At 51.9% G+C, this 25,532-nt stretch overlaps 2 protein-coding genes across 5 annotated transcripts in view; one reads left to right on the plus strand and one right to left on the minus strand.

Annotated features, from left to right (window-relative positions):
• Positions 1–53: 53 nt before the first annotated feature.
• BYSL (bystin like) lies at positions 54–10,452 on the plus strand. Its single transcript, XM_019985926.2, has 7 exons — positions 54–649; positions 4,552–4,708; positions 6,761–6,899; positions 7,158–7,291; positions 7,868–8,028; positions 8,136–8,238; positions 8,729–10,452. Exons 1-7 carry the CDS (start codon positions 382–384, stop codon positions 9,072–9,074), a joined length of 1,308 nt encoding a protein of 435 aa, XP_019841485.1. The 5' UTR covers positions 54–381; the 3' UTR covers positions 9,075–10,452.
• Positions 10,453–10,733: 281 nt separating this feature from the next.
• The window catches only part of CCND3 (cyclin D3), a 94,643-nt gene continuing 79,844 nt past the window's right edge, over positions 10,734–25,532 (minus strand). For 2 of the 4 annotated variants that reach the window (XM_019985930.2, XM_070777979.1), the window contains 4 exons: positions 16,168–16,383; positions 13,056–13,215; positions 12,405–12,541; positions 10,734–11,927 (listed from right to left, as the gene is read on the minus strand). In XM_019985930.2, coding sequence (XP_019841489.1) covers positions 11,760–11,927; positions 12,405–12,541; positions 13,056–13,215; positions 16,168–16,338 — 636 coding nt within the window. In that variant the 5' untranslated portion in view covers positions 16,339–16,383 and the 3' untranslated portion in view covers positions 10,734–11,759. Of the gene's footprint in view, positions 11,928–12,404; positions 12,542–13,055; positions 13,216–16,167; positions 16,384–17,276; positions 17,613–25,532 lie in introns of those variants that run through there. The other 2 variants (XM_019985927.2, XM_019985931.2) reach the window with 2 other exon arrangements.

Here is a 25,532-nt window from a genome sequence, read left to right on the forward strand (position 1 = left end):
CCACGAGGAAGGGCGTGTCTAGGTCCTTCGGTGACGTCACTGTCCGACTCCGCCCCGCCCCCCATCCCCCGGTTCGCCGCTCAGGGAATTCCCATTCGCCTGGGCACCCTGGACCCAGACCCATGAAACTAGGAAAGTGTAGCTTGGACTACAACCACTTAGAGAAGCCAACGTTAAATTCGGGAGGACCCAGCTCCAGGACCCGTGAGCTCTTTTTGGTGGGTGGGATGGGGCTTCTGGCACACCCGACCTCCAGACGCGAGGGGGAGCTGTGAGCTCCGGTGGGCTCTTGGGTGCTGGGTGTTTACTGCGCAAGCGCACTCGGGGCCTTTTTCCCCCCATACCCACGTGGGAAACTTCACGGCCCGGTTTTCTAGAAAAATGCCCAAGTTCAAGGCGGCCCGCGGGGCCGGGGTTCAGGAAAAGCATGCGCCGCTGGCCGAGCAGATCCTGGCTGGGGACGCGGTGCGGGCAGGAACCCGAGAAAAACGGCGGGGTCGCGGAACCGGAGACGAGGAGGAAGAGTACGTGGGGCCCCGGCTGACCCGACGGATTTTGCAGCAAGCGCGGCAGCAGCAAGAGGAGCTCGAGGCAGAGCATGGGAGCGGGGACAGGCCCGCAGTGCCGCGGGAGCGCACTACGCGGCTTGGTGAGTGGCGGGGATGGGGTACGAGGAGGAGGGTGGGTAGCTGGGGTGAACGGCTGAAGGGTGTCCGGCAGGGGAATAGCTTGGAATTTAAAAACACACACACACACACACAAACTGAGCCCTTGGCAGAGGTGTTGGGGTGGGAGACCCAGCTCTGGGGCAGATTGAGGGTTGCCGGAGCCCTCCACGCCCACTCCTTAGAGTGGCACTCTTGTAGGCATCCCGGAGGTTAGGCCAACAGGAAGTGGTTACTCACGCCGCTAAGTTCTCCTAGCATTTATTTATGTGTTTTGTAAGTAATCATGGAATGTCTACTACGCACATCCAGCCGTGCTAGGAGTTTAGATAAAAAAATGTAAACAGGATAAAGGTATACCTGACGTCAGGATCTTACAGGGTAGCCCAAGAAAGAGAGAATTAAGTAAGCAATTAGAATAATGCACTCGTGATAAAGTACAGTTTCTCTGACAATAGCATTAGTCTTGGGAGTCAGGTTTCCCAGGTTGCAAGACCGTTGAGCTGAGAACTGAAAAGTGGGGAGTGCTCTGAGCACAAAGAACAATATTGTTTAAGGGCCAGAAAGGGAGTGAGGTAATTTAAAAGATGGTCATTTATTTTTGTTATTACTCTGAGAGTGTTGACCTCCAAGCTGCTTAATCCATTTCTCAACACTCATCTTTCATTTGTCTGTGAGCAGCGTTCACAAACGGAGAAGGCAATGGCGCCCCACTCCAGTACTCTTGCCTGGAAAATCCCATGGATGGAGGAGCCTGGTAGGCTGCAGTCCATGGGGTCGCCAAGAGTCGGACAGGACTGAGCAACTTCACTTTCACGCATTGGAGAAGGAAATGGCAACCCACTCCAGTGTTCTTGCTTGGAGAATCCCAGGGACGGGGGAGCCTGGTGGGTTGCCGTCTATAGGGTCGCACAGAGTCGGACACGATTGAAGTGACTTAGCAGCAGCAGCATTCACAAACACTAGTCTCCTTGCTACAGTATCTTTACTGCACTTCGAAGACATCACATCCCTGTTTTGCTAGTTTTTCACCTCTCAGTGGGCTTCCCAGGCGGTGCAGTAGTAAAGAACCCACCTGCCAATGCAAGAGATGCTGGTTCGATCACTGGGTCAGGAAAATCCCCTGGAGAAGGAAATGGCAACCCACTCCAGTATTCTTACCTGGAGGATCCATGGACAGGGGAGCCTGGCAGGCTACAGTCAGGAAAAGTCCACAGGGCCGCAAAAAGTCAGACACGGCTGAGGACATGCACCCACCTCTCAGTATCCTTTGCTGGCTCCTATTCTCCCCCTCCTGACGCCTGGCTGGTGGGATCTCAGTTCCCCCACCAGTGATTGAACCCTGAGCCCCCGCAGTGAAAGCCCAGAATCCTTACACTAGGCCACCAGGGAGCTGCCTCTGCTGACTCCTCAATTATCGCCAGCCTCTTACTGCAGTGCCATAGCGTTGCATCCTAGGAGCTATTCTGTTCACCTTTGATGACTTCTCTGGTGCTGTCATCAGATTCAAGGTTTAAATACTGTCTTATTTGGTAACTGCTTCCAAGTTCATATTCCAGCCTCGATCTCTTCCATGAAACCCATATTCTTATATTTCAGTTCTCTCTTTAGCTTCTCCAATTTGAAGTCTAAGAAACATCTCAGATTTAGCATGTCTGGAACAGAAATCCTGACCATCTTGCCAAACCTGCTCCACTCCCAATCTACTTCATCTCAATTAATGACACGATGTCCTTCCATTTGCTCCAGACAGAAAACTCAGACTTGTCTCTTTCTCGCTCCATATCCAAACAATTAGGAAGTCCTGTTGACTCTACCTTAAAAATATATCCAGAATCAGATCACTTGGCACCATCTTGGAACAGCATCCTGTTCAAACCACAGTTATCTCTCACCTGGACGATTGCAGTAGCCTCTTAGCGAGTATCCCGTATCTGCCACAGTCTACTCTCAGCTCAGCACCTTGAGGATTACCTGATCTCCAGAGACCTATATGATCTGCACCTGTTGTCAGTCTGACCTCTCCTGCTCCTTTCCCTTTGCCCTCTTCTCTCCATCTGGATCAAACCAGTCAATTCTAAAGGAGATCAGTCCTGAGTATTCACTGGAAGGACTGGTGCTGAAGCTGAAGCTCCAATACTTTGGCCACCTGATGGCGAAGAGCTAACTCACTGGAAAAGACCCTGATGCTGGGAAAGACTGGAGGCAGGAGGAGAACGGGACAACAGAGGATGAGATGGTTGGATGGTATCATCAACTCAAGTCCATTCATATAGGCTTCATCGCTTCTTAAATATGGCAAGTCAGGGCCTTCACCCTGGCGGGGCCTTCTGTCTTCATACTCCTGTTGGTTTCCTCCCTTAATTCTTTATCTGCTCAGAGAGGCCTATCCTGACCACTCCATTAAAAACTGCAACACATCACCCCTGTCTCCACATCACAACTTCTCTACTCTGCTGTATTTCTTTGTCGTGGCATTTGTGTTTTTTTAACATAACGTATATCATATTAGTTCATTGTCTGTGTCCAACCATTAGAACGTAAGTTCTGTAAGGGCAAAATGTTTTTCTCTTGTTTGCTGATATATTTCTGGCACCCAGAACAGTGCCTCACATACGGTGGGCACTCTCAGCGTTTACTGAATGGTGGTGAGGTAGATAAGAGCAAAAGTTACAAAAGTCTCGGTGGCTGCCCTGAAGAGTGGAAAACGAATAGAGACTAAGGAGACCACTTAGGGGACTGTTGGGTTAATCTAGACAAGAGGTGATACTGACCTAGGCTTTGACAGGGCTGTGAAAGCTTTGAGAGAAATTGTGTGAGGTTCAGTGGGAAAGGGCTTGGTAGTTGATTGGGTGTTGGGAGTGGGGGCAGTGGATGAGGCAGGCCTGCCGCCTAGGTTCTGGCTTAGCATGGACTGGGTGGTGCTCCCACTGACTTAGACGTGGAACACGGTGAGTAGACCTAGGAGGGCACGGGAGTGACAGACCAAGATCGTAGTGCCCGCGGTCGTCCGTGAACAAGCTGTACAGGAGGCAGCTGGTGTTAGGGTCTGGAGCAAAGAGAGACTAACCCTACAGGCACAGATTTGGGAGTTGTTAGCACGTGAAGACAGAGCGTCTGGTACGTGTAACCCTCCCCCTTTATTTAACTTTCATCACACAGTGTCTGGGGGTTTTCTGTGTGTGTGTGCTGCACTCAGGCCATGTGGGATCTTAGTTCCCCAACCATGGCATGGATTGTACTTCTCGCTTCTTGCAGTGAAAGCATGGAGTCCAAACCACTAGACCACCAGAGAATTCCTAGCAGGCACTCTTGGGCTTCCCAGCAAGCCCTCCTGCCAGTGTTACCCAGGTCTAGAGCACACTCCTCCAGCTCCCATACTGCCCATCCAGAGCCTAGGCATCCTTTGCATCCATCGTCTCTTCTGAGTACCTGTGGTATACATCGTCTCTGACGCTCATTTTGACACTAATCAAGCCCTGCCATGTGTGTAAGAGAGAGGTGGTGAATGTATAATCTAGACCCAGACTGCCTGCGGTAGGCAAGTCAGTCAACTTTTCTGTGCTTCAGCATCCCCATCTGAAACTGGGTATGATAATAGTACCTACTCCTTACGGTCATGGCGGTTATGTATGTTGTATAACAGTTTAGTGTGTTCACTCTCGTTTGAGTCTTGAATGAGGCTGTTATCACTGTCTCTTCAGTTCGTACGTGTACATTTGGGTTCTCAAGCAGGATTGCACACCCCTGGGGACTGGAAGGTAGCGTGCATTTATTAGAAGCATGTGAGGCCCGGACCATAACCATAATGGTTAGAGTTGAGTTGACCTCTGAATTCCTCACCCGCCACTTGGCCTTGCTCACCCATTTCATCTCCCTCTTCCAGGTCCAGGCGTGCCGCAGGATGGGTCAGATGACGAGGAGTGGCCCACCCTGGAGCAGGCTGCCACAAGGGCAGGGCCGGGCTATCAGGCGGAGGTGGTCGTGGACCCCGAGGATGAGCGTGCCATTGAGATGTTCATGAACCAGAACCCTCCTGCCAGGTAGGGCTGGCACGGCCCGGGATTTGGGAGAGCAGGTCCTCGTAGCAACTGCGTAGGAAAGAAACATGAGATGCAGAGAAGCGTATGCTCTGGCAGAGTTTTGAGTCCCCATCTCTGGGAAGGGCCTGAGCTTTGCCAGTTTGGGGAGCCACCTTGACGAAAGTGGCGCATCCTCTGAGGACTGCTCTGAATGGCAATGATGCAGACTCAAGATAGCTCCCGCCCTCTGTCCACCTGTCTTAGAACTGCCTGGATTGCCTGGTGACGTCACTGCCAGGCCTTATTCTGTCTCTGGGCAATCCGCCCCGTTGCATTTGGTCTTGGTATGCTCAGTTTTCTTAGCAGTAGGCTCGGTTTCTTTGGCCACATCTCTTTCACACCCTGACTGTCATTTTATCCAGGGTTTTCCAGCCCTTGCACCACTGGCATTTGGGGCTGGATAGGTCTCTTCTGGGGAGGCTGTCCTGTGCGGTGTCGGCTGTTAAACAGCATGCCTGACCTGCACCCGCCGGACAGCAGTAGTGACCCGCTCCCCCACTCTGTGGTAACCAGAGATGTCGCCGGATGCTGTCAGGTGTCCCCCAAAGGACAGAATCATCCCCCAGATGAGAACAAATTAGAACCGCTATGCTGGGTCAAAAACATGCAGGTTTTTAAGCTGCTACAGTCAGGCTCCGGATCCCAGGGTTTGGGCCCAGGAGAGAGGCGCCTCCGATGAGGGCCCTCAACCATTCGGATGCTGTGATGACACTGTTCTTGGTTCCTCAGGTTGGTTGTGGGTTCATGCACGCTAGCATCATTAGTATACTACTATTAGTGCTATTAATGCTATGAAAGACGGGGGCTGAACGGCGAGTTCCGCGGCCGTGTATTTGAGGGCACAGTGAAAGCACGAGTCCCTTTGCCAGCTTGCCGCCCAGGATCCAACGTGGATATCACAGAACGTGTGCTGGTCTCTCCAGAGAGCCTCTCAGGTTCTCACTCAGCACCCGTAATACCTCTGCTTTGGCAGCTCATTCTGACGAGCTCGGCGGGATGGTTTTCAACAGAAGAGTAAAACGGTTAGGAACGGGGGTCCTGACAGTTTTGAGAGGCGACAGCCAGTGTCTGCAGAGAGCCGACTAGATCCACGTGGACTCAGCAGTCAGAGGCAGCTTAGCTGGGGGGCATGCATATACTGTAAGGTACCTGACCTTCAGACCTTGAAAGACCAGGCTTTGACTCTTTCCCCCACTCGAGCTCTGAGACCGAAGATGGGTTACTGACCCCTCTGCCTATTGGTTACCATGTCTGTCGCATAGATGGTACAAGGGAATGTCTGGCTTCTGCCATACATGCTTTAAAGTGCTATGGTGGAAGGGGACATCGGGAAGTCCTGCCCTCCAAAGACAGGAGTGGTTTTTAAATAGACTTCAGCAGCCCCTGAAGATGCCCTTATCGTACTGAAGCCCAATGTAATGATAATTCTGAATCATCACAGTCAGATTGTGCGTAAGGAGGCTGGGATAAACAGATTATTCATCTTGGACCTCTCCCCATCAATCTTAATAAATTGAAACAGGGGAGAGGGTATGCCATGCTCTCTCCCTAATGATCCCAGCTCCCAGAAATCTCAGTATATCACTGAGGTGCGTCTGGTACTCTGAAGAGGTCAGAACAGGGTTTTATTCCATGTGTTAACTTTATGTAGGTAGGTATGTTACCATCCCTGTTTTATAAGGGAGGGAGCTGAGGCTTAGAGAGGCAGAGTAGCCTGCCCAAGGTCACACAGGGAGCGGAGGAGCCATGACCTGAACCCAGCAGTCAGTCGCCTTCAGAGCCCAGGTTCCTCCCCTCCATGCAACTCGAAGCTCCATCCTAAGCTGGATGAGTGCCTGGTCCATTGTGCTCTGCAGGGATTCTTTGCTGGGTGGGTAGGCCCAGTGGGGATTGAGGTCATGCATCCCAGCAAGGTTGCAGGTTTATCAGGGCTCTCGAGAGACGGTGTGGGGCGTCCAGAGCTCCCTAGACTGAGAGCGTGGCCCTGCCGCCCACTCCCTCCTGTTCCCCCAGGCGCACCCTGGCTGACATCATCATGGAGAAGTTAACTGAGAAGCAGACGGAAGTCGAAACAGTCATGTCCGAGGTCTCAGGCTTCCCTGTGCCCCAGCTGGACCCCCGCGTCCTAGAGGTCTACAGAGGGGTTCGGGAGGTAAGGACTGAGAGGAGAGCCATGACGGGACACCCCCACCAGGGCTCTGGGGGCCCACATCTCTTGTAGGCCGAGGGCAGGCTCAGGGGTCCCGCTCCCCGCTATGACTCTAATCTCAATTCCCCACTGAAAAATGAGGATGATACTAGAACCTCCTTACAGGATGGTTGTGAGGATTGAGTGAGTTAATGGACACGAGGAACTCATATGGGCGCCTGACAAGCAGCGATGACGATGGTTCTGTTCCCCCTTCCGCAGGTGTTGTCTAAGTACCGCAGTGGGAAACTGCCCAAGGCATTTAAGATCATCCCTGCCCTCTCCAACTGGGAGCAGATCCTCTACATCACAGAGCCTGAGGCCTGGACCGCTGCTGCCATGTACCAAGCCACAAGGTAGAGCTGATGGGGGTGGGGCAGCCTTGGGTCAATAGGGCAGGCTGGGTGTGGGAAGGACAGGCTTTCCCTCTCTTTGTCGTTACATTCCCTCCCAGAGCTCTCTTGTGCTTCTTTATGGCATCACTTCCCCAGCTTTTCCTGTTTCCTGTTCTGGGGCCAAGGTCCTGTTAAGAACGTCCTGTGATGAGTTTCTAGGGGAGACGCGCCTAACTACAGGGACACAACCCTGCAGTGTCAGGGTGGCCTCAAAAGTCTGTGGCTCCCCAGGTGTGTGCAGGTCCCTGGTCACAGCAGGGTACAGGGGACCCCTGAAAGAGAGGGGAAGGTGAACAGCTGGTTCCTGTCTGTCTGCAGAGCTCTGGCTCACCTGAAGACAGACAGTGTTCACCCCCATTCAGGTACATCTTGCAGCCCCTCCTATTCCCTCTCTAATCTGACCTGGGTGCTGCACACACCCGGCTCCCTCCCCGGACCCTCTGATCTCTTGCATGCAAATATCATCCGCAGTGGTATTTGAAGGGCCAGTTCTGTCAACTGACCTGGGATCTTCCCCCTTCCTTCCAAAACCACTAGGATTTTTGCCTCTAACCTAAAGGAACGGATGGCCCAGCGCTTCTATAACCTGGTTCTGCTCCCCCGGGTACGAGATGACATTGCTGAGTACAAACGACTCAACTTCCACCTCTACATGGCCCTGAAGAAGGCCCTGTTCAAGCCTGGAGCCTGGTTTAAAGGTGGGGACCCAGGAGGCGATTAAGAAAGGGCAGGGCCAGAGCTCTTGCAGGACCTCCTTTCTCTCACTCTGGACTGCTAGTGACCGTGCCCTTCTGCCCCTCCCCAGGCATCCTGATCCCACTGTGCGAGTCGGGCACCTGTACCCTCCGGGAAGCCATCATCGTGGGCAGCATCATCACCAAGTGCTCCATCCCCGTGCTGCACTCCAGGTAGTGTTGCGGGGTGTGCAGGACCACAGATCAGCCCATTTCGACAGCAGAGTCCCAGGACTCGGGGCGGGGTGGGGACACATGGGGAAGGAGTCAAGCATAAGCCCTTGGGTTTGCGGGTAAGTCGATGGGTATATGATAACTCCACAAGAGTGTCAGTCCCGTGGGAACAAGGTCCCAGGGCCTGGCACATGCTAGGTGCTCAGTGAAGAGTTGAATGAATGAATGAATGAATGAGAAAGAGGGGAACATGGGAAGAAAGTAGGTTGGGGCAGAGACATTTGGACACACTCTGAGACAGAAGCAGTCTGAGCCAGACGTGGGGATCTGGCGTGAGTCAGCATAGCCCTGGTAACAGGTCGAGGGAGTTAGGGGAGGGGAGAAGAATGCAGAGATTTCCCTTTAGGGACAGCACAATTTAGGGGCCCGTGGCGGGGCCGGGGTAAGGAGAAGCTTTCCCCAGCGTTTCCCTGCCTCCCTTCCCCATTAGTGCGGCCATGCTGAAAATTGCAGAGATGGAGTACAGCGGGGCCAACAGCATCTTCCTGCGGCTGCTGCTGGACAAGAAGTACGCGCTGCCCTACCGAGTGCTGGACGCCCTGGTCTTCCACTTCCTGGGCTTCCGGACAGAGAAGCGTGAGCTGCCCGTGCTCTGGCACCAGTGCCTGTTGACTTTGGTCCAGCGCTACAAGGCCGACCTGGCCACGGAGCAGAAGGAGGCCCTCCTGGAACTGCTCCGGCTGCAGCCCCACCCCCAGCTGTCCCCAGAGATCAGGCGTGAGTTGCAGAGTGCCGTCCCCCGAGATGTAGAAGATGTTCCCGTCACCATGGAGTGAGGATTCAGCGCTCGTCCGGGTCTGCGGAGCGTGGAAGGACTCCAGGATCCCTGCTGGTGACTGGAGGTGATTCCGAGCCTTGACAGCTGAAGACCCGGATCAGGGCCAAGACAGGTCTCGGGCCTCTGACTCCCCAGTTCTCAACAGGGGGCCATAGTAGGGCCGGTTCCCTCTTGCGTTCTAGGCCTGCATACCTGCTCAGTTCTGGGACCTGACTTGAGGTCCCACAGCCCAGCACTCCCAGGTCCCAGCTAGGGATGGAATGGGTACTTCCTTTCAGGCTGTTGTGTCAGGTCACTGGGAGGTGGATAAAGACAAAAGGCGGGTATTTATTGAATGTCAGTGTTTTGATGTGATGGATGGAGATCTTTGCTTTCCTTGTTTTGCTGGAAGCAAGCACTGCTTCCCTCTCATGCACAGCAGTGGATTCTTACCTATTTACAAGGGAGCCACGCACTTCCCCCACCTTATTCTACAAGTCTTCTCTAGACTGTTCCCACCCTGCCAGCCCCTAGAGGGCACAGCCTTTACCTGCTCCTGACACAAGCTACTTGGGGACAATGCCAGCAACCAGGAGGTTGTTCGAACACGAGGAGGTCTCAGATTGGTTGGAAGAGCTACAAGAAAGCACCTAGAGGAAGGTGGAAATTCAGGATGAGAAAGGTCAGACCCAGGGTCACCACCAGACCAGTTAGTTCCCTTTCTAACTTTCTTAGCCAATGAAAGCATTCAACCAGGGGTTGGTAAATCAGGGTTGTGTATGCCTGTTTTCTTATAGTCCATGAGAGAAAAGTGATTTTTACATCTTAAATGGTTGTTGGGGGAGGTGGAAAAAAACAGCAGTATTTTGTGATAGGTGAAGATTATATGAAATTTAAGCTTCAGTGTCCCTAAATAAAGTTTTATTGGGACACAGCCACATCCATCCACTTCCAGGTCCTCTGACTGCTTTCACTGCTCCTGCAGCAGAGACCAGTGCGGCCTGGCTAGAACCCTGTTACTTGCTTTTGCAAATATGAGTTTGTTCCAACCTAAGTACTCTATTTGGTCATAAAGCAAATTTCATTTATATAGTTTTGTCTTGAGACACTGGATGAAAGCAAAAAGCTACCCCCACTGCGCCAAGCCAGATGATACACAAAACGCACATACCTCAGATCTGTGCCAACGCCCTGAGCTCACCTTGTGGGTTGGCACCACACCCACATCTGGTGTCACAACCTGCCTTCCACATCCTTCCAACCTCTGCTTCCACAGCCAACTTCAGGTGTTTGTTTTTCAAGATAAAGGGCCATATTTATTACCATATGTGTTTCTTAGCCATTTAATGTGTAAAAACACTATCTTTAAAAAAAAGTGTCCTTCATTGAGTATTTGAGTGTTGTCTCAAGCCCCATTTTCCCCATAAGCCATGTGGCTTGAATTGTGTGGTTTTGCATGGCGCAGTGCTTTTTAGAAACGTGCCCATCAGGTTCTACAGCAGAACTTCGGATAACACAGGCAGAGACCAGATGGCCCACAAAGCCTGAGGTATCTACTCTGGCCCAAGACGGAAAAGGTGTGACAACCCCTGCTCCAGACGTTGATTTCTGCCTTTTACCCCATGCAGTCTAGAAATAGGCTTTCCCACAGACTGCCCTCTAATCCAAGAAGCCAAAGTCAATTTTATTCCAGAATCTTTATTATAAAGGTAGCATGATGGTCTTCGGCCACCAGCCTGGACCTTGTGGCCTCAGGAAAGACCTGTGTTAACAGGGCCTGCCTCCCTGTCCGGACAGGGGGCTTGGTCATCACCAGGTCATCCCCTGCTTCATTCCGCAACGCCCCCCCGCTCCTGGAGGATGGGGCAGAGGGCCAAAGGGGAAGGAGGGCATGGCCCCACTCCAGGCATAGCAGCTCCTTGGCCACGAAGATCCTCTAGCGAGTAGCAGAGGGGAGGAATACAGCAACCGCCAGGGTTACCACCCCTGTGGCGGGGGGAGAAGGGCCCCACCACACCCTCATACAGTTGTACTCAAAGTAATTAATAAATTAAAACAACTTCCTTCCGTACTAACACCCCCCTCCCCCCAATCACACAGGAGAAGCTGAGCAGAAAGCAAAGCAAGGAGGTTGGTTCCTGCCCCTGGACGGTGGCCGGGGCCCCTCCTAGGAACAGCTAGGATTATGCAGGGCCTCCAAGTGCTTGGAGAGGGGATGTCCATTCTTGCCCCTCATGTGTATCTAAAACATGTGAGGCTTCTTCAGAAAGACCCCAATCCAAATGCAGTAAGTAGGGAATCCCCTGGTGGTCCAGTGGTTAGGACTCCAAGCTGTCTCTGCCAGGGGCTCGGGTTCAATTTTGGCAGTTGAGAGCCCCAGATAAGGTAGCCCCTAGAAAGGAATGCTGATACATGTATTAAACTTGAATGTCATCTCTGGCCAGCCCGGCCAACCCCCCGGGAGAGCTGAGCTGGCTGGATGCAGGCAGGAGGAGGAGCCGGACTGGCCCCCAGCCGTGGCCGGCCAGGCCCCTTAGTGCACACTGCAAGGATAGGTAGGACCTGACCCCTCTGGCTGGCGAGGGACAAGGGGAAGGAGCCCCCTCAGGCTTCAGCTGTGGCATGATTCCGTTCCTGCAGCCAGGGAGGGGGTGGTAGGGTCCCCTCCTGCTGTCGGCAGCCACTCGAGGGGGCCTCTCCAGGGCTACAGGTGGATGGCCGTGACGTCTGTAGGAGTGCTGGTCTGGCTGGGCCCCTGGCTGCTGGAGCCCCTGGGGGCTTTGGGCGCTGGGCTGGGAGAGGTCTGGGCGGCTTCCCTGAGGCTCTCCCTGAGGGCAGCTTCAATCTGCTCCTGACAGGCCCGCAGGCAGTCCTGGGGACAAGGGGGAGTGGTGAGAAAGGTCCGCTTCCCACCCCTTCTTCTCCCCCTCCACCTGCAGCAGGCAGCAGGTACAGGAGGACACCTCCCAGCACACAGGGAAGTCTGGGGAGGTTAGGCCACGGCCCAACCCCAGGAATCAGCCTTCAGTTCTCAGAAACTGGCAAGAGGATGTGGCAAGAGGGTGTGAGAGCGGCCCTACATCTGACACTGAATCCTCCACCCCCACTCCTGCATACTGCTTGGCAAGAAAAGGGTACCCAGGGGCAATGCCTTTCGGCCCACCCGCAACACTTGCTCTTCTCCAGACCAAGGCAGGAGATAAAAGACCACAGAAGCCGCAAAGGTGGGGCACTTGAAACCTGGAGTGGAGACCAGGCTGAGGGTGGTCCACAGCACCCTCTGCTGGAAGCTCCGGGGAAAGTGCTACCTCATGAGCTGAGGCCATTTGCCCAGCTGCCCAGCACTCACCACTTCAGTGCCTGTGATCCCTGCCAGCAGCTCCGTGAGCTCGTCCCCAGATGTGGAGCAGGCACCCAGGCCTTGCACTGCAGCTCCGATGCTGCCTGTGGCAATCATGGATGGGGGGTACATGGCAAAGGTGTAGTCTAGGAAAGAGAGAAGGGACCAGGAGGCAAGGATGAATACCAGCGTGCACCTTCTATTTCCCAGAAAGTGCCAGGCTGTATGAATAGAGCACAGGTATACCGGGACACCCCGGCAGTGAGTGGTCTAAGAACAGCCGGGGAGAGGGTCAGCGTAGTAAGTGATCCAGGCCAGGAACCAGAGAGTGAATGGGTCTCTTCCTGGTATGCACACAAAATTAAGGTTAAGAGACCTGGGTTCTCGGCCTGGCTTAGTCACTGAGACAGCCTGGGCAAGTCACTTCTCTCTAAGCCCTTGGTGTCTCCAGCTACATACTTGGGTGGGGGGTGGGGGTGGGGGGCTGCGGCATCTCTGAGATCCCAGACAGCTCTGCTGCTTCCCTGTATTGATACTGGGGGCTCAGAGGATAGAATTTTCACAAATTTGGAAGTTATAAACTGAATCTCCTAGTTCCCTCTCACCCTTCCAAGTCTTCTGATTTCCCTGGCTTGGCACATGTGTGTGTGGGACTCTTACCTGTAGCACAGAGGGCCAAAAAGGTCTGGGCGTGCTTCTTGACCAAGGCTTGTCGGTCGCGGGGCAGAGAGAGCCGGTGCAGAATCAGGGCCAGGAAATCATGGGCAATCACTGCGGCCAGGTCCCACTTGAGCTTCCCCAAGACCAGCACCTCCCAATCCTGGAGGCAGAGGAAGAGGGCGGGCTCAGTGGCTGAAGAAGGGAAGGGGAGGAAGTAAAGTGGAAGTCTCACAGGGAGCGAAGCCCATCACACTTGAAGGTCAAGACTCTAGGTCTGCTTTTGAACTTCAGGACTGGCGCTGTGGAATGGGGAGTCCAGGGCAGGGAACAGCTCGGGGCACTTGCTTTGAGCATCTATTGATCAACTTCCTAGATGCCAGAACTACATGCTTTACATAAATTGCCTCTTTTAATCCTGCTGGGTTATCTTTTTGGGGTCCAACAGTCCAGGCCTTCTCTCAACTTCCTGCAAGGCTCTGAGCAGGCCTCCAGTCATGGTTGAAAGAAAAGTCTGCAGACCACCATCACCAGGAACTCGAGGCTCTTCTGGCATGAAGCAGAAAGACTCTCCATAATCCCAAGGATATGTGAAAGGGGAGATCGCTAGCCTCTCCCCCAACTCAGCATGCCCGCCAAGTCCACACCTCTTGAAGAAACTGGGGTGAGCATGAGGCCCTTCCTCCTCTGACACAGCCCCTGAGCCAACCCCGAGGTTCCTCAAAGTGGAGGTTGCCCAACCCAACCCACATCCCCTTGGGGGGACACTGGGGTGGGGGGCTGAAATAGAGCACCCCACTCCACCTCTCTGGCTGAAACCCAGTGCCTAGTGTCATTTGAGTCTCAGGGGGAGAAGTGGAGGTCAAGGCAGACAGGATGCGTCCAGGTGATGATCCCTGAGGGCCCAAACCATCTCTCCATCAGTCCCAGCCTCCCTACTACTGCTGGGTCCTTGAAGGAGACTGAGAGCCCCACCCAGTCCACTCCTCTGGGGTTCCCAGCCCTGGCCCTATTTCTGAGTTGCACACAGGAGGATTTCTTCATTGTTTTATCTCAGGAAGGAACTCACGGGTTTGACCCCTTAGTGGGGTAGAAATGGCAACCCCACCCAATCTCTTTTCGGCCCTCTGTCACAGCTGCCCCGCTCCTGGCCCCCACCTAGGTGTCATGATCTTCAGCCTCTCACAAAGCCTCACAGAAATCAGCCCGGCCTGGAGCCAGAAGAAGTTGAGCAGAGAAGTTAGCATTCTACTCCCCGCGCTTATTCCAGGGGTCAAACTCCTAACTCAGAAGTCAACAAAAAGCATCCAGCATCCAAGGAAACATCTGGAAGGCAGCTCGGAGTGGGGACGCATAGGGTCCTGCGTGGGGGGAGGGTGGCCACCTTACCCTCCATCTGGGCAGAATATCTCCTGAGAATCTCAGTCTTCACTTGACAGAGAACACACCCCTAGCAGCTTCCATCACATCCCTCACCTCTGAGGCCACCTGAGCCCTAGAACACCTCATCACCCTCAGCGCAACACTGAGCCAGGACCCTTCCTTCCTCCTCTGGAAGGGCCCCCACCTTCTTTGTGACAAGGATTATTTGGACTGACCGGAGCTCTCTGATGTCCCTTCCGACTCTGACCTTCTAGGAAGTCATCGATCGGCATGCTCCACCCCCAGCTCATGCAGGGGGAGTGGGAGGAGAGGACTTTTGGCCTGTTCTGAAAAACTGCCCTCACATAAAGGCACACATCCCATGCTAATCTTTTCACAAAAACGAAGTCCCCTTCCACTAGCCCAAACTCCTCCAGAAACATCTTGCTCTCCTAGCCCTGGAAACCAGCTCCACCTTCAGACTTGCCCAAAACTACCAGATTCATCACAAAGAGCTGTGGAGCCTCCCAGATTCCCAACTCTGGCCTCCTACTCCCATCTCGGAGAGCTACTTGGCAGGAAGAGGAATCCCGTTCCCCGACAAGCAGCACTCAGGGGCCCCAGTACCCTGGCTTTCCTGGCCAGCCAATCACAGCAGCCAGCACGCTGCCCTCCTCCCCGGGAGATGGGGCCCAGAGACGCCTCTCCTCTCGGGTCAAGAGAAGACTCGACCGCTGTAGAGCAAGGTGGAGGAAGGTGCCAGCTCACCCCTCTCCCCTGGGTCCCCCGGGAGATGATCTGCACGCTCCCAAATAACCTCTTCCAGATCCAAGCAACTCCCCACCTCCTCTCCAGGCTCAGTGGGGAAAGAGAACCATGACTCCCCTGCCCTGCCTCGGGAAGAGCCCAGCCCAAGTTCCCAGCAAGAGGCCCAGGGAGCCACTTCCCAAACCACAGGAGTGACAGCAGCTCCCCACAGGGTTATGAAAGACCTTGGTCAGGGTGGGTGGGCCAGGGGAGAGGGCATCATTATCACATCGGAAGCAGCTGCAGTTCAGCCCCAGTCTGTGCCTCAGCACTGGCCTTTGGCTAAAGGGGAAAAGATGATTCCACCAGGCCTGAAGCAGCTGCTTCTGAGAGCAGAGTTTCTCAGGGTGAGACTAGGGAATGGAGAATGAGGGAAGGAGCTGGTTCTCCTGGGATATAAAAGGAAGGAAGGAAGCAAAGTGGGATGGAACTCCTAGGCCCTTCCTTAACAGCAGCTGGGGCCTGGCTTTAATCGGCTCTGGGAGACTTTTTGATCACAAAGTCCACACACTGGGAGACAAGGCTCAACCAGGGCGGCCCCTTCCCCCACGTGAAGCACATTCCACTCCCCCACTCCAGTGGGGGTGCACAGGCATGTCCTGCTGCTGCCAATAAATAACTCATGGTGGCTGTGTAAACCCAGAGGCAAAGTACTAGTGACTGTAGACACGCAGTTTGACTTGTTGCTATCTGGGGGAAAGACCATGAAGGAGTGGCACCCCCTGGAGGTCAAGACGAGGGGATCTGGTTCATGCTGGCAGTGCAAGCCTGAACTGGGGCCACCCTGACCATCACACCACACTGTCCCATCTTTTGTCAAAAGAAAAAGAAAAAAAGCTGCTACCCTGCCCAGGGGCAGAAAGCCTCCGGAAGTCTTAGTTTTCCTCCTCCTGGTACGTGAGGAAGAAGGCAGGGGTGCTGGGAGGTGGGGAGGGTATGCACGCACCCGCAGCTGGCGGGGAGAGACAGAGTGGTCGGTGTAGATGCACAGTTTTTCGATGGTCAGGGGCGTAGTCTCGCGCAGCTTGGAGGCCAGCAGCATGCAGACCGCACCCAGGAGCTGCAACTGCGCCTTTCGGGTGGGGACGCAGGACAGGTAGCGATCCAGGTAGTTCATGGCCAGGGGGAAGACTTCCTCTTCACAGCGCTGCTCCTCACACACCTGGGGGAGGGCGCATAGTCACTTCGGGGGCAGAGGCTTAGGAAACGCAGCAGCAACTAAAGGCGGGGGGTGCGGTACGCTGAAGGGAAGTGGAATGGGGAGCAAGACACGGGAGGGGGTAGGTGAACTCACAGTGACAAGGACTAACACGCAGGATGCGCCTTCCCCAAGGTGACACCCTCCCACTTCCTCTGCGGTGCCTCCTTTCCCCCGGGGTGGGAGTTGGGGGGGGGGGGGGGCGGGATACGCCAGAGGCTCCCTTCCTTCAGGAATCCAAACTGAGGCTGATCCCCCCCAACCCATACCGAGGGTGAGGGGCTCGGAAAAGTCACCCATAGGAGCCAGAGAACTGGGACCTTACGCCCATTACTGCCACCCAGTGTACACACCCAAAAGGAAGGGAGGAGACTCCAGCGGCTGCCTCCCGCACTTTTCATTTCCCTGACGGCCGGAACAGCGCGCCACCCCCACCGGCTTCCCCGCCAGAACCCCCGCGACACACACAAGGAACCGGCTCTGCGGCGGGGGCGGCCGAGCCCAGGGTTTTCCAGGCGCGCTCTCCCAAGAAGACCGGGCGTGGGGTGGGGGAAGACTTTTGAGAGAAGTCAGAGGGGAGACGGTGCCCCTCGCCCCGCTTTCCCGGCCCGAAGACAGGGTTATTTGGGGGTGCCAAACGCCTGGCGGTCAGGGTCAGAGAAGGGCAAGAAAAAGACAGCACGGAGGCAGCAGGCTAAGGGCGCGCGACTGAAAAGTCAAGGCCCCGGGGATCTGCGCCACAGAAACATCTTGCTGATTGTTGCTGAGGACCAGGATGTCCCGACAGGGCGGCCCCGGGATGTCCGGAGCCCGGGACGCGGGGGTGACGGGGGAGGGGACACCCGCCCGGGCGGTACCTCCAGCATCCAGTACGCCAGCATCTTCCGCATGTGCGGCTTGATCTCCCTCTGCACACACTGGAAGTAAGAGGCACGGGGCACGTAGCGCTCCTCCAGGCGGAGCAAGCTCTGCAGGACACGCTGGTCCCCTAGCAGCCGCGGGTCCGGCCCGGCCCGGGGCGCGTGCCGAGTGCCCTCGCAACACAGCAGCTCCATCCTCGGGCAGCGCGCGGGCAGGGCTGGAGTGCGGGCTCGGGAGCCAGAACGCAGGCGGCGGGCCGGAGAGCGCGGGGCGCGGGACTGTGGCGCTGGCGCTGGCGCTGGCACTGCGCGGCCGAGCCTCAGCCCGCCCCCGCCGCCGCGCGCGCGCCGCTTCCCTGACAGGCGCCCCGCCCCTCGCGACCGAGTAGCAACCGTGGAATGCTCAGACGTCGCGACGCTCCGGGGCGGGGCCTCCGGCGTCCGGACGGAAAGGGCTGGCGGGCGCTCCCCCTCCCCGGGGCGGCCGCATTGGTCGGCTGGGCGCGGGCCCGCCGGCTTCCGGGCGCTCCGGATCCTTCTGACCACCCGGTGCTAGAGGAGTGTACTTTGGAGGTGGGCCTCTCCCCGCCCTTCTCCCCCCCCACCTCCGAGCCCTTGCATTTTTGCTTCTCCCGACTCCAGGCGCCCCCAAAGGTTATTCATTCATTCGTCAAACCCTACTTCACCCGCTGCTTGCTCTAGGGAAAGTAAATAATAACAAAATAGCTAGATCTTAGGGGAGACTGGTCTGAGCACTTATTAATATCTTATTGAAGAAGCTGTGGGTTATACTGATTTTGCAGCTGAGAAAACTGAAGCAGTAACTATAATAATAGTTCGTCTGCGGCAGAGCTAGGATTGGGAAGCCGACGATCCGCCTCCAGAATCCCTGCTCTACCCCATGGCTACTTAAACTGATCCCCGAACCAGCAACATCTGCATCGCCTGAGAGCGGGTCAGAAAAGCAGAACCTCAGGCCTATCCCCTGACCTACTGGATCAAAATCTGCCTTTAACAAGATCCCTGGTGATTCCTATACCTATTAAAGTGTGAGAAGAGACAGTCCTAAATCCGCACGCTTGAGAACTACAACAGGGCGGAAGGGTCATGGATTCAAGGCCTCACCTTGTCTGTCACTAAGTTGGCTGTGTGGCCTTGGACAAACCCTGACGTTGGCCTTAGTTTCCGTTTGAGGAAATGATGGGCGGAGAAACTAGCTCCTTTCTGGAGGAGTTTCTTGCTCAGATTCTATAAAATCTTCCAGGCGCCACTTTTACCTCCCAAGCTTTGGGACTTTGCAGTGTTTCCAAAGCTGGATTCCGCGTGACCAGGAGGCAAACACACCACAAGCCTCTAGTAATGCTCCAAATGGCAGGAGGGCATGGGGATCCCTGCCGCTCCTGGGGTCCTCCAAGGATGTGAGACACTAAGGAAGTGAGTTACTAGAGAAATGACACTCTATAGAAAGAGGTCAGTCCTGCGCTAAGCATTGTCCCAGTGAATTGTTCTTTTTTATACAATAAATTTTTTGTTGTTTGCATATCATGGAAATATTCAATGCATTGTAGAAGACAGAAAATACCGATGTTACACACAAAAAGTAAATAGTAAATACTGGCAGTTTCACCATCCAGATTGTTGTTGTTCTTCAGTCACTAAGTCGTATCCAACTCTTTGAGACCCCATGGATTGCAGCATGCCAGGCTTCCCTGTCCTTCACTATCTCCCAGAGCTTGCTCAAACTCATGTCCATTGAGTCAGTGATGCCATCCAACCATCTCATCCTCTGTTGTCCCCTTCTCCTCCAGCCCTCAATCTTTCCCAGCATCAGGGTCTTTTACAATGAGTCGGCTCCTTGCATCCGTTGGTCAGATAACCCTTTAAAATGACAATGTTTATTTTTCTAAAATTGTTCTATGAATAAACATATTTTTAAGAATGACATCATTGCAAACTATTTTGTAAACTGTTTTTTTTTCCACGAAAAAGTGTACTGTCAGCACTTTTCCATCTCATTAAATATTCTATAACTTTTTAAATAACTACCTAGTAAACCATTGAGTGAATATAACATAATGTATTTCACCAAAGCTGTATTATTGGAAATTTAGGTAGTTTCTAGTTCCTCCATATTACAAATAATACTGTAAAATATTTTTGTGGTAATATTTTTGTGCATACTCAAGATTATTTCTAGAAGTGAATTAATTTCTAGAAGTGAAATTTCTCAATCTGAAGTTATGAAACATTCTAAGGCTTTTGATACAGTTCTTATTACCAAATTTCCCTGCTGAAAGGCTGAACCAAACTAATGAACAAACATTAGATATCTACTTAAAAAAAAATACCAACTGGCGAGATGAAAAGTGGTTTATTAGTAATGTGTATAAATTTTTAAATTCAAGAGTTCTTGTTATATCAGTGTGAATGTGGGCTGTGTACCTTCTCTGATCTTGTAAGTCTTCTACTCCTGTCTTCAAAAATACAAGCAAGAAGTTTCTTGAGCTAACTAATCATTGCATTGCACTCTTTTGTTAAAGAGAACAGTGTATTTAAAATTATAAAAATTAGGTACGAAGTTTAGGGGAGGCAAACATGTTGAAGCGTACAGGGCTTTTAGGGTGCAGAAGGACTAAAAATGTAGCTTTTGAAGTTAGTACATAACCAAAAACCAGTTCTGTCCTGGCTGCTTCTTTACTTTCAGAATTATCGAGTAGGACTGTTCTGTTAAGAAGATGGTGCATCTTTGATGAGAGAGTAAATCATCATTTTTGTTTTCCCATAAGTATACTGTTATTTCCCCCCATTTTACAGAAGGGGAAACCAGTACTTTAAAGTGGCTAAATAATTTGCCCAAGGTCACAAAGCTAAAGTGGTCGAGGCTAGATACAATCTAGTGAGTCTGGCTGGAGAATCCATGCCCTTAACTACTTTATTCTACTACCTCTTGTGCTGATCTATGAGTGCAAATTGACTTATTAGTTGTTGATTTAGTGAGGAAGGGGGACAGAAACTACCCCATCCTGGAAGCTTGGGAGTGAGCCTGCACCCTGGGGAAGGAGCCGGGCATTTTGAAGGATACCTCTGCCTCGCCCTTGACTGGGACTGACATGCCCAGAGCAGAGTCATCCGGGACCTCAGGCCAAGGTCAGATACAAGCCGGCTGGCTGTCCTCCATGGAGGCAGGTGAGCTCAGTGCCGGGTCAGGGCAGAGGAGTTCCTGGAGGGTTGGCTGATCTGCCTGGGAACTTCACCAAGCACCTCCATCTCAAAGGAACGGGGGCTCCCCTCATATTTCATAAAAGAAGGGGGAAAAAAAAAAGACAAAGCACTGACGAGGGCCACTATGGGGAGGAGTTTCTGCCCAGGTGCATTCAATTAGAACAAGTTGCTCAATGAAATGGGAAATGAGAGGCGGGGTGGGAATGGAATGTCACAAGCCAGATGAAAAGCCCCAAGGAGGAAGGAAACAATGATTTCTTTCCCTTCTTCCTTCTCCCACTCCTCCTCCTCTTCAGCACTGAAATGTCCCCCTCTTAGAACTGAGCAAGTGAACAAGGTGATGGGTGAGGCCCATCACCCCACAGGCTACATTCTACAGCTCAGTTACCTTCGGACCCATTCAGATGACAGGTAGAGAGGCGAGGCAGCTTGGGTGGGGGCTGGGGCAAGTCTGCTTGCCTTCAAAGCCGGGCTCTACCTTTTCTTTTTTTGTTCCGTGAGAATAAGAATAGTTTCAGCCGCAAAGGGGTTCTGAGGACTAAATAGGCAGAAAGCATCTTGCCTGTGCCTGGCCCACTGAATGCCTGTGAGCATTCAAAGACGGTAATTTGTTGCTATTACTATCATTCCCTCTCTTAAGGAGTACCCTTTACTCTATGAACATACACCCAGAACCCCTCAGAGAAAAAGTTTGAGCAGCAGGAGCCATCCTTCTAGAATGGCAGCTCCATCACATTTCACAGTGTAAAGTAAGCGGTCAAGGGGACGGTGATGAACACTGGAGGGCTTGGGGCCACCTCACTCTGTCCTTCACCTACCCTGGCTGTGTGACTTTGGGCAAGTTGTACCACCTTTCTGTGCCTCAGTTTCCTTTTCTGAAACTAAGAATGACAGTAATGAAACTGTGCTTCTGTGGCATGGTTTTGTTGCTAAGCAAGCCTGTTGGGTTTGGTAGTTAGGCAAACCTGCTCTCTTGAGTGATCATTAACTTGCAGGGGTCTCCTACACTTTTCTTACTTCAGTCCCCTAGTGGGATTAACTCTTTAATTACTTGCTTTGTCCCTTTACTCTGTCTCTATGAGTAGTACCTCCCCTTCGAGTGGCTAGAAGGATGGAACGCACTCATTCGTGTGAAACACATGAAACAGTGCCTGGCATATGGTGAGCCATTTTTAAAAAGTTCATTCTGATTGTGGTACTTACAGACACAAACTGCTTTATGTGTACAGACTATTTATAATAAATGTAACACAATAGATGTGGAGGCACATGGAAAATAAAAATGCCAGGGATTACTGTAGTGGTGGTGAAGATTTGGCAAATTCTAATATATGAAATCTGGTCTGATGGCCTATTATCGGATATCCTAGTTTTCTGAGAACTGGAGACACTTATATGAATACTATTCATACTGTTCCCAACCCCCCGCCCCCAACTTTTTACTTGGAAATATTTCAAAACTACAGGAAAGCTGCAGGAATAGCAGTGACCACTACCACACCTTTCACCTAAACTCCTATGTGTATTTTGCTTAACTATTTGAGACCTAATTACAGACATTATGATTTCTCATTTCTACATGTTTCAGTCTGGGTTGCCCAAGAATGCAAGTCTCCCAGTAACCATGAAACAATGATCCCAATTAGAAATGTATACTAATACAATACCACAATCTGCATACCAAGGTAATAACCAGCTATTCCAGTAATAACCCTTCATAGCTTTTCACTTTCTCAACCCAAGATCCATTCAAGGACCGTGTTTGCAATGTAACCTCTTTAATTTCCTTTACTCTAGAACAGTTTCTGATCCTTTAAAAAAAGTTCCTGATGTACTTCCCCGGTGGTCCAATGGTTAGGACTGTGCTTCTACTCCAGGGGGCACAGGTTTGATACCTGGTCAGGGAACTAAGATCCCACATGCCTTGCACTGTGACCAAGGGGTGGAAACGTCTTTGAGAACACTGGTATTTTGGAAAGCCAGTTGTTTTACACAATGTGCTCCAATTTGGATGCATCTGATTGTTTTCTCCTGACTAAATGAAGATTAATAAATATTTTAATATTTCTGGTAGAAATATTACCTAATGATGTTGTGTTCTGAATGTATATTTTTGAGTGGAAAAATCAAGCACTAAACCCAACTGGGGGCTTCCTGGGTGGCTCCATGGTAAAGAATCCACCTGCCAATGAAGGAGACACGGGTTTGATCCCTGGTCTGGGAAGATCCCACATGCCGCAGAGTAACTAAGCCCATGCACCGCAACTACTAAGCCTGTGCGCCAGAGTCTGGGAGCCGAAAATATCGAGCCCACATGTTGCACCTACAGAAGCCTGAGAGCCCTGGAGCCCATGCTCCACAGCAAGAGAAGCCACCATAATAAGAAGCCTGTGCACCGCAACTAGAGAGCAGCCCAAGCAGTGAGGAAGACCCAGCACAGCCAAAAGTAAATAAAATAAACAAATTTAACAAATTAAAAACAAAACCCAAACATTTTTTTGAGGACTCAGGAGACACTTCAGGGCTTACAGTGATCAAGGTCACTATTTTCAGCATCTGCTGTACAATATTTTAGATCTGTACTCTTCAAAAGTTCTTGTTCATCCATTCCTCAGTAAAAACGGAGCATACTCTTCCAGTAGATATGGAAGACTTAATTTAGAAACTATGTCCAAACCTGCTACTCTAACATATTATGTCCATTATACAACACACTAAAAAAATGTAAAGAATAAGACAAAAATACATAGATCAGAATTTTTCACATTTTCTTCCCACTCTACAGTGGAACATCTTACACCCAGTGTTCACCATTATTTGTTTACTCAGCTCCCAAGACAGGCTTCGCTACTGATCGAAACACTCCCAGTGAGCCTGGACGGACCTTAAAAATGTCAACACAGCACTCTGGGCAGTGCTACCAAATCAGAGCAGGCACATGAGCTGACCTGTTTTCTGTTTCTGTTTTACCCAGGAGGCTGCCTTCTTGACAAGTTCACACAGCACCTTTACACCCAACTTCTCCAAAATGGAGATCCTCAGCTTTCCTTAAAAACCTGCTCCTCCCACCAGCTTCCCCCATATCAGCACATGGCAACTCCATCCTTCCAGCTACTCAGGCCAGAACACTTGGTGTCATTCTTGACTACTCTCTTTCAAGTCCCATATCCACCCATCAGCAGACCATGGAAGAATCTACTTTCAAAATATCTGTAAAATTCAACCCTCTTTTCTTCTCTTCCTCTGCTACCTCCCTGGTCCAAATTCAGTTCTTTGTCCTGACTGGTCTCCCACATCCAAAGCATTACTCATTTCTGGTTGGTCCTATGTCCAAAATACATCTCCAGTCCTTGCCTTTTCTCTGTTTCCGCTTCTCCCACCCTGGTCTAAGCGGCATCATCTGTTGCCTGGATTGGGCTGGTGGCTCCTAACAGGCATCCCTGGTCCACGCTTGCCCCCTCCAGTCTAGTCTCAACCCCCAGGGTTCTCCATTCGCTCCTGTAATTGTCTCTCACTCACCCTGCTCTGGCCACACTGGTCTCCTTATTGTTCCTGGACCATACCAGGCATACATGTTCCCTTTGTATTTGCTGGTCCATCTGCCTGGCATGTTCTGCCCCCAGTGGCCCCATGGCCCTGCCTTTGGGCTTTGACTAAAGTCACATTTCTCTTACAGCCTTTCCTGGCCATCCTACTCCAACCCTGATTGCCCCTGGGCCCCTTCACTGCTCGATTTTTCTGCTTACTACTAATCACTGACATACCACACCTTACCTCTGTGTTCTGTTTGTAGTTTGTCTACTCTACCCCACTGAAACAGAATGGTGCCTGGTTCATAGTAAGTGTTTAAACATTTTTTGTTTTGCCTGAATAAATGAATGCATGAATGAGACAAATTGGAAGTGAGAAAAATACCAGCACAGTCACATGGTTGAAGGCTGCTGCGTGTGGAGGCAGGTCTGGAATTAAGCACCAGCACTTCCAGCTTTCCTGGATGGCGGTGGGCACAGTGGGTCCTGACAACGGAAAGAGCCATCAGGCAAAGTCACAAGGCTGGTGGCTTGGACCGGGGGGACTGCTGTACCCTAAAATGTGAGGTCCATGGGCATCGAGGTGGAAAGCAGCTGCACGTGCTGCCTCATCAGAGTAGGGATTCGAATGCAGCTGGGCACCAGAGCATGAGTTATAATCCTGAGTAAATGTATTTTTAACAGTTTTGTGCACATTCGAAAGTTGCGTGTGCACCAGAACATCAGAGCTGGGCCTTTATCAAGCTTCCTTTTAAGATACATTTATTTAATGAAAAACTATTAATTTTGAAAATATGAAGTAGGATGTGGCGGTTGTGAGGGCACCATGTGAATGACAGACAACTGGGAATTCATGGAAGAGGAAGAAAACAGCAGATTTTGGTAATTCCTCGGCGGTCCAGTGTTTAGGACTCTTCGCTTTCACTGCAGGAGCCGTGGGTTTGATCCCTGCTTGGGGGAAATAAGATCCCATATGCCCCGGGGTCTGGCAAAAAAAAAAAAAGGCAGAATTTTGAACCCAAAGACTTCAGTTTAAGTCCCAAGACCTGGTTCTGTGCCAGCTATAAACCCAGAACCCAGCAAGTGCTTTAACTCTGGAAGCTTGTTTCCCCATCTATAAAAGGGGATAACAAGAGCCCAAACTGCTTAGGGGATGGTTCTAAGACCAGATGAAATAAGGCACTGGTTAAAAAACACTAAGTTGGGACTTCCCTGGCAGTCCAGTGGTTAAGGCTTTGAGTTCCCAATGCAGGGGACCCAGGTTTGAGCCCTCGTCAGGGAACTAGATCCCACATGCCACAACTAAAAATTCTTCATGCCACAGCTAAGACCTGGCACATCCAAATAAATAAATACTAAAAACAAAACAAAACAAAAAACAAAAACAAAACCCACTAAGTAAACTGTGAAGTGCTAGGCAAATCTAAGGGGTGATTTGAAGGAATATCATGGAGAACCAGTAGGGATGGGGAATCCTACCCTGCCCTTCTTTGTGTGACCC

This window comes from Bos indicus, chromosome 23 (assembly GCF_029378745.1).
Source record: "Bos indicus isolate NIAB-ARS_2022 breed Sahiwal x Tharparkar chromosome 23, NIAB-ARS_B.indTharparkar_mat_pri_1.0, whole genome shotgun sequence".
NCBI classification, from domain to species: domain Eukaryota; kingdom Metazoa; phylum Chordata; class Mammalia; order Artiodactyla; family Bovidae; genus Bos; species Bos indicus.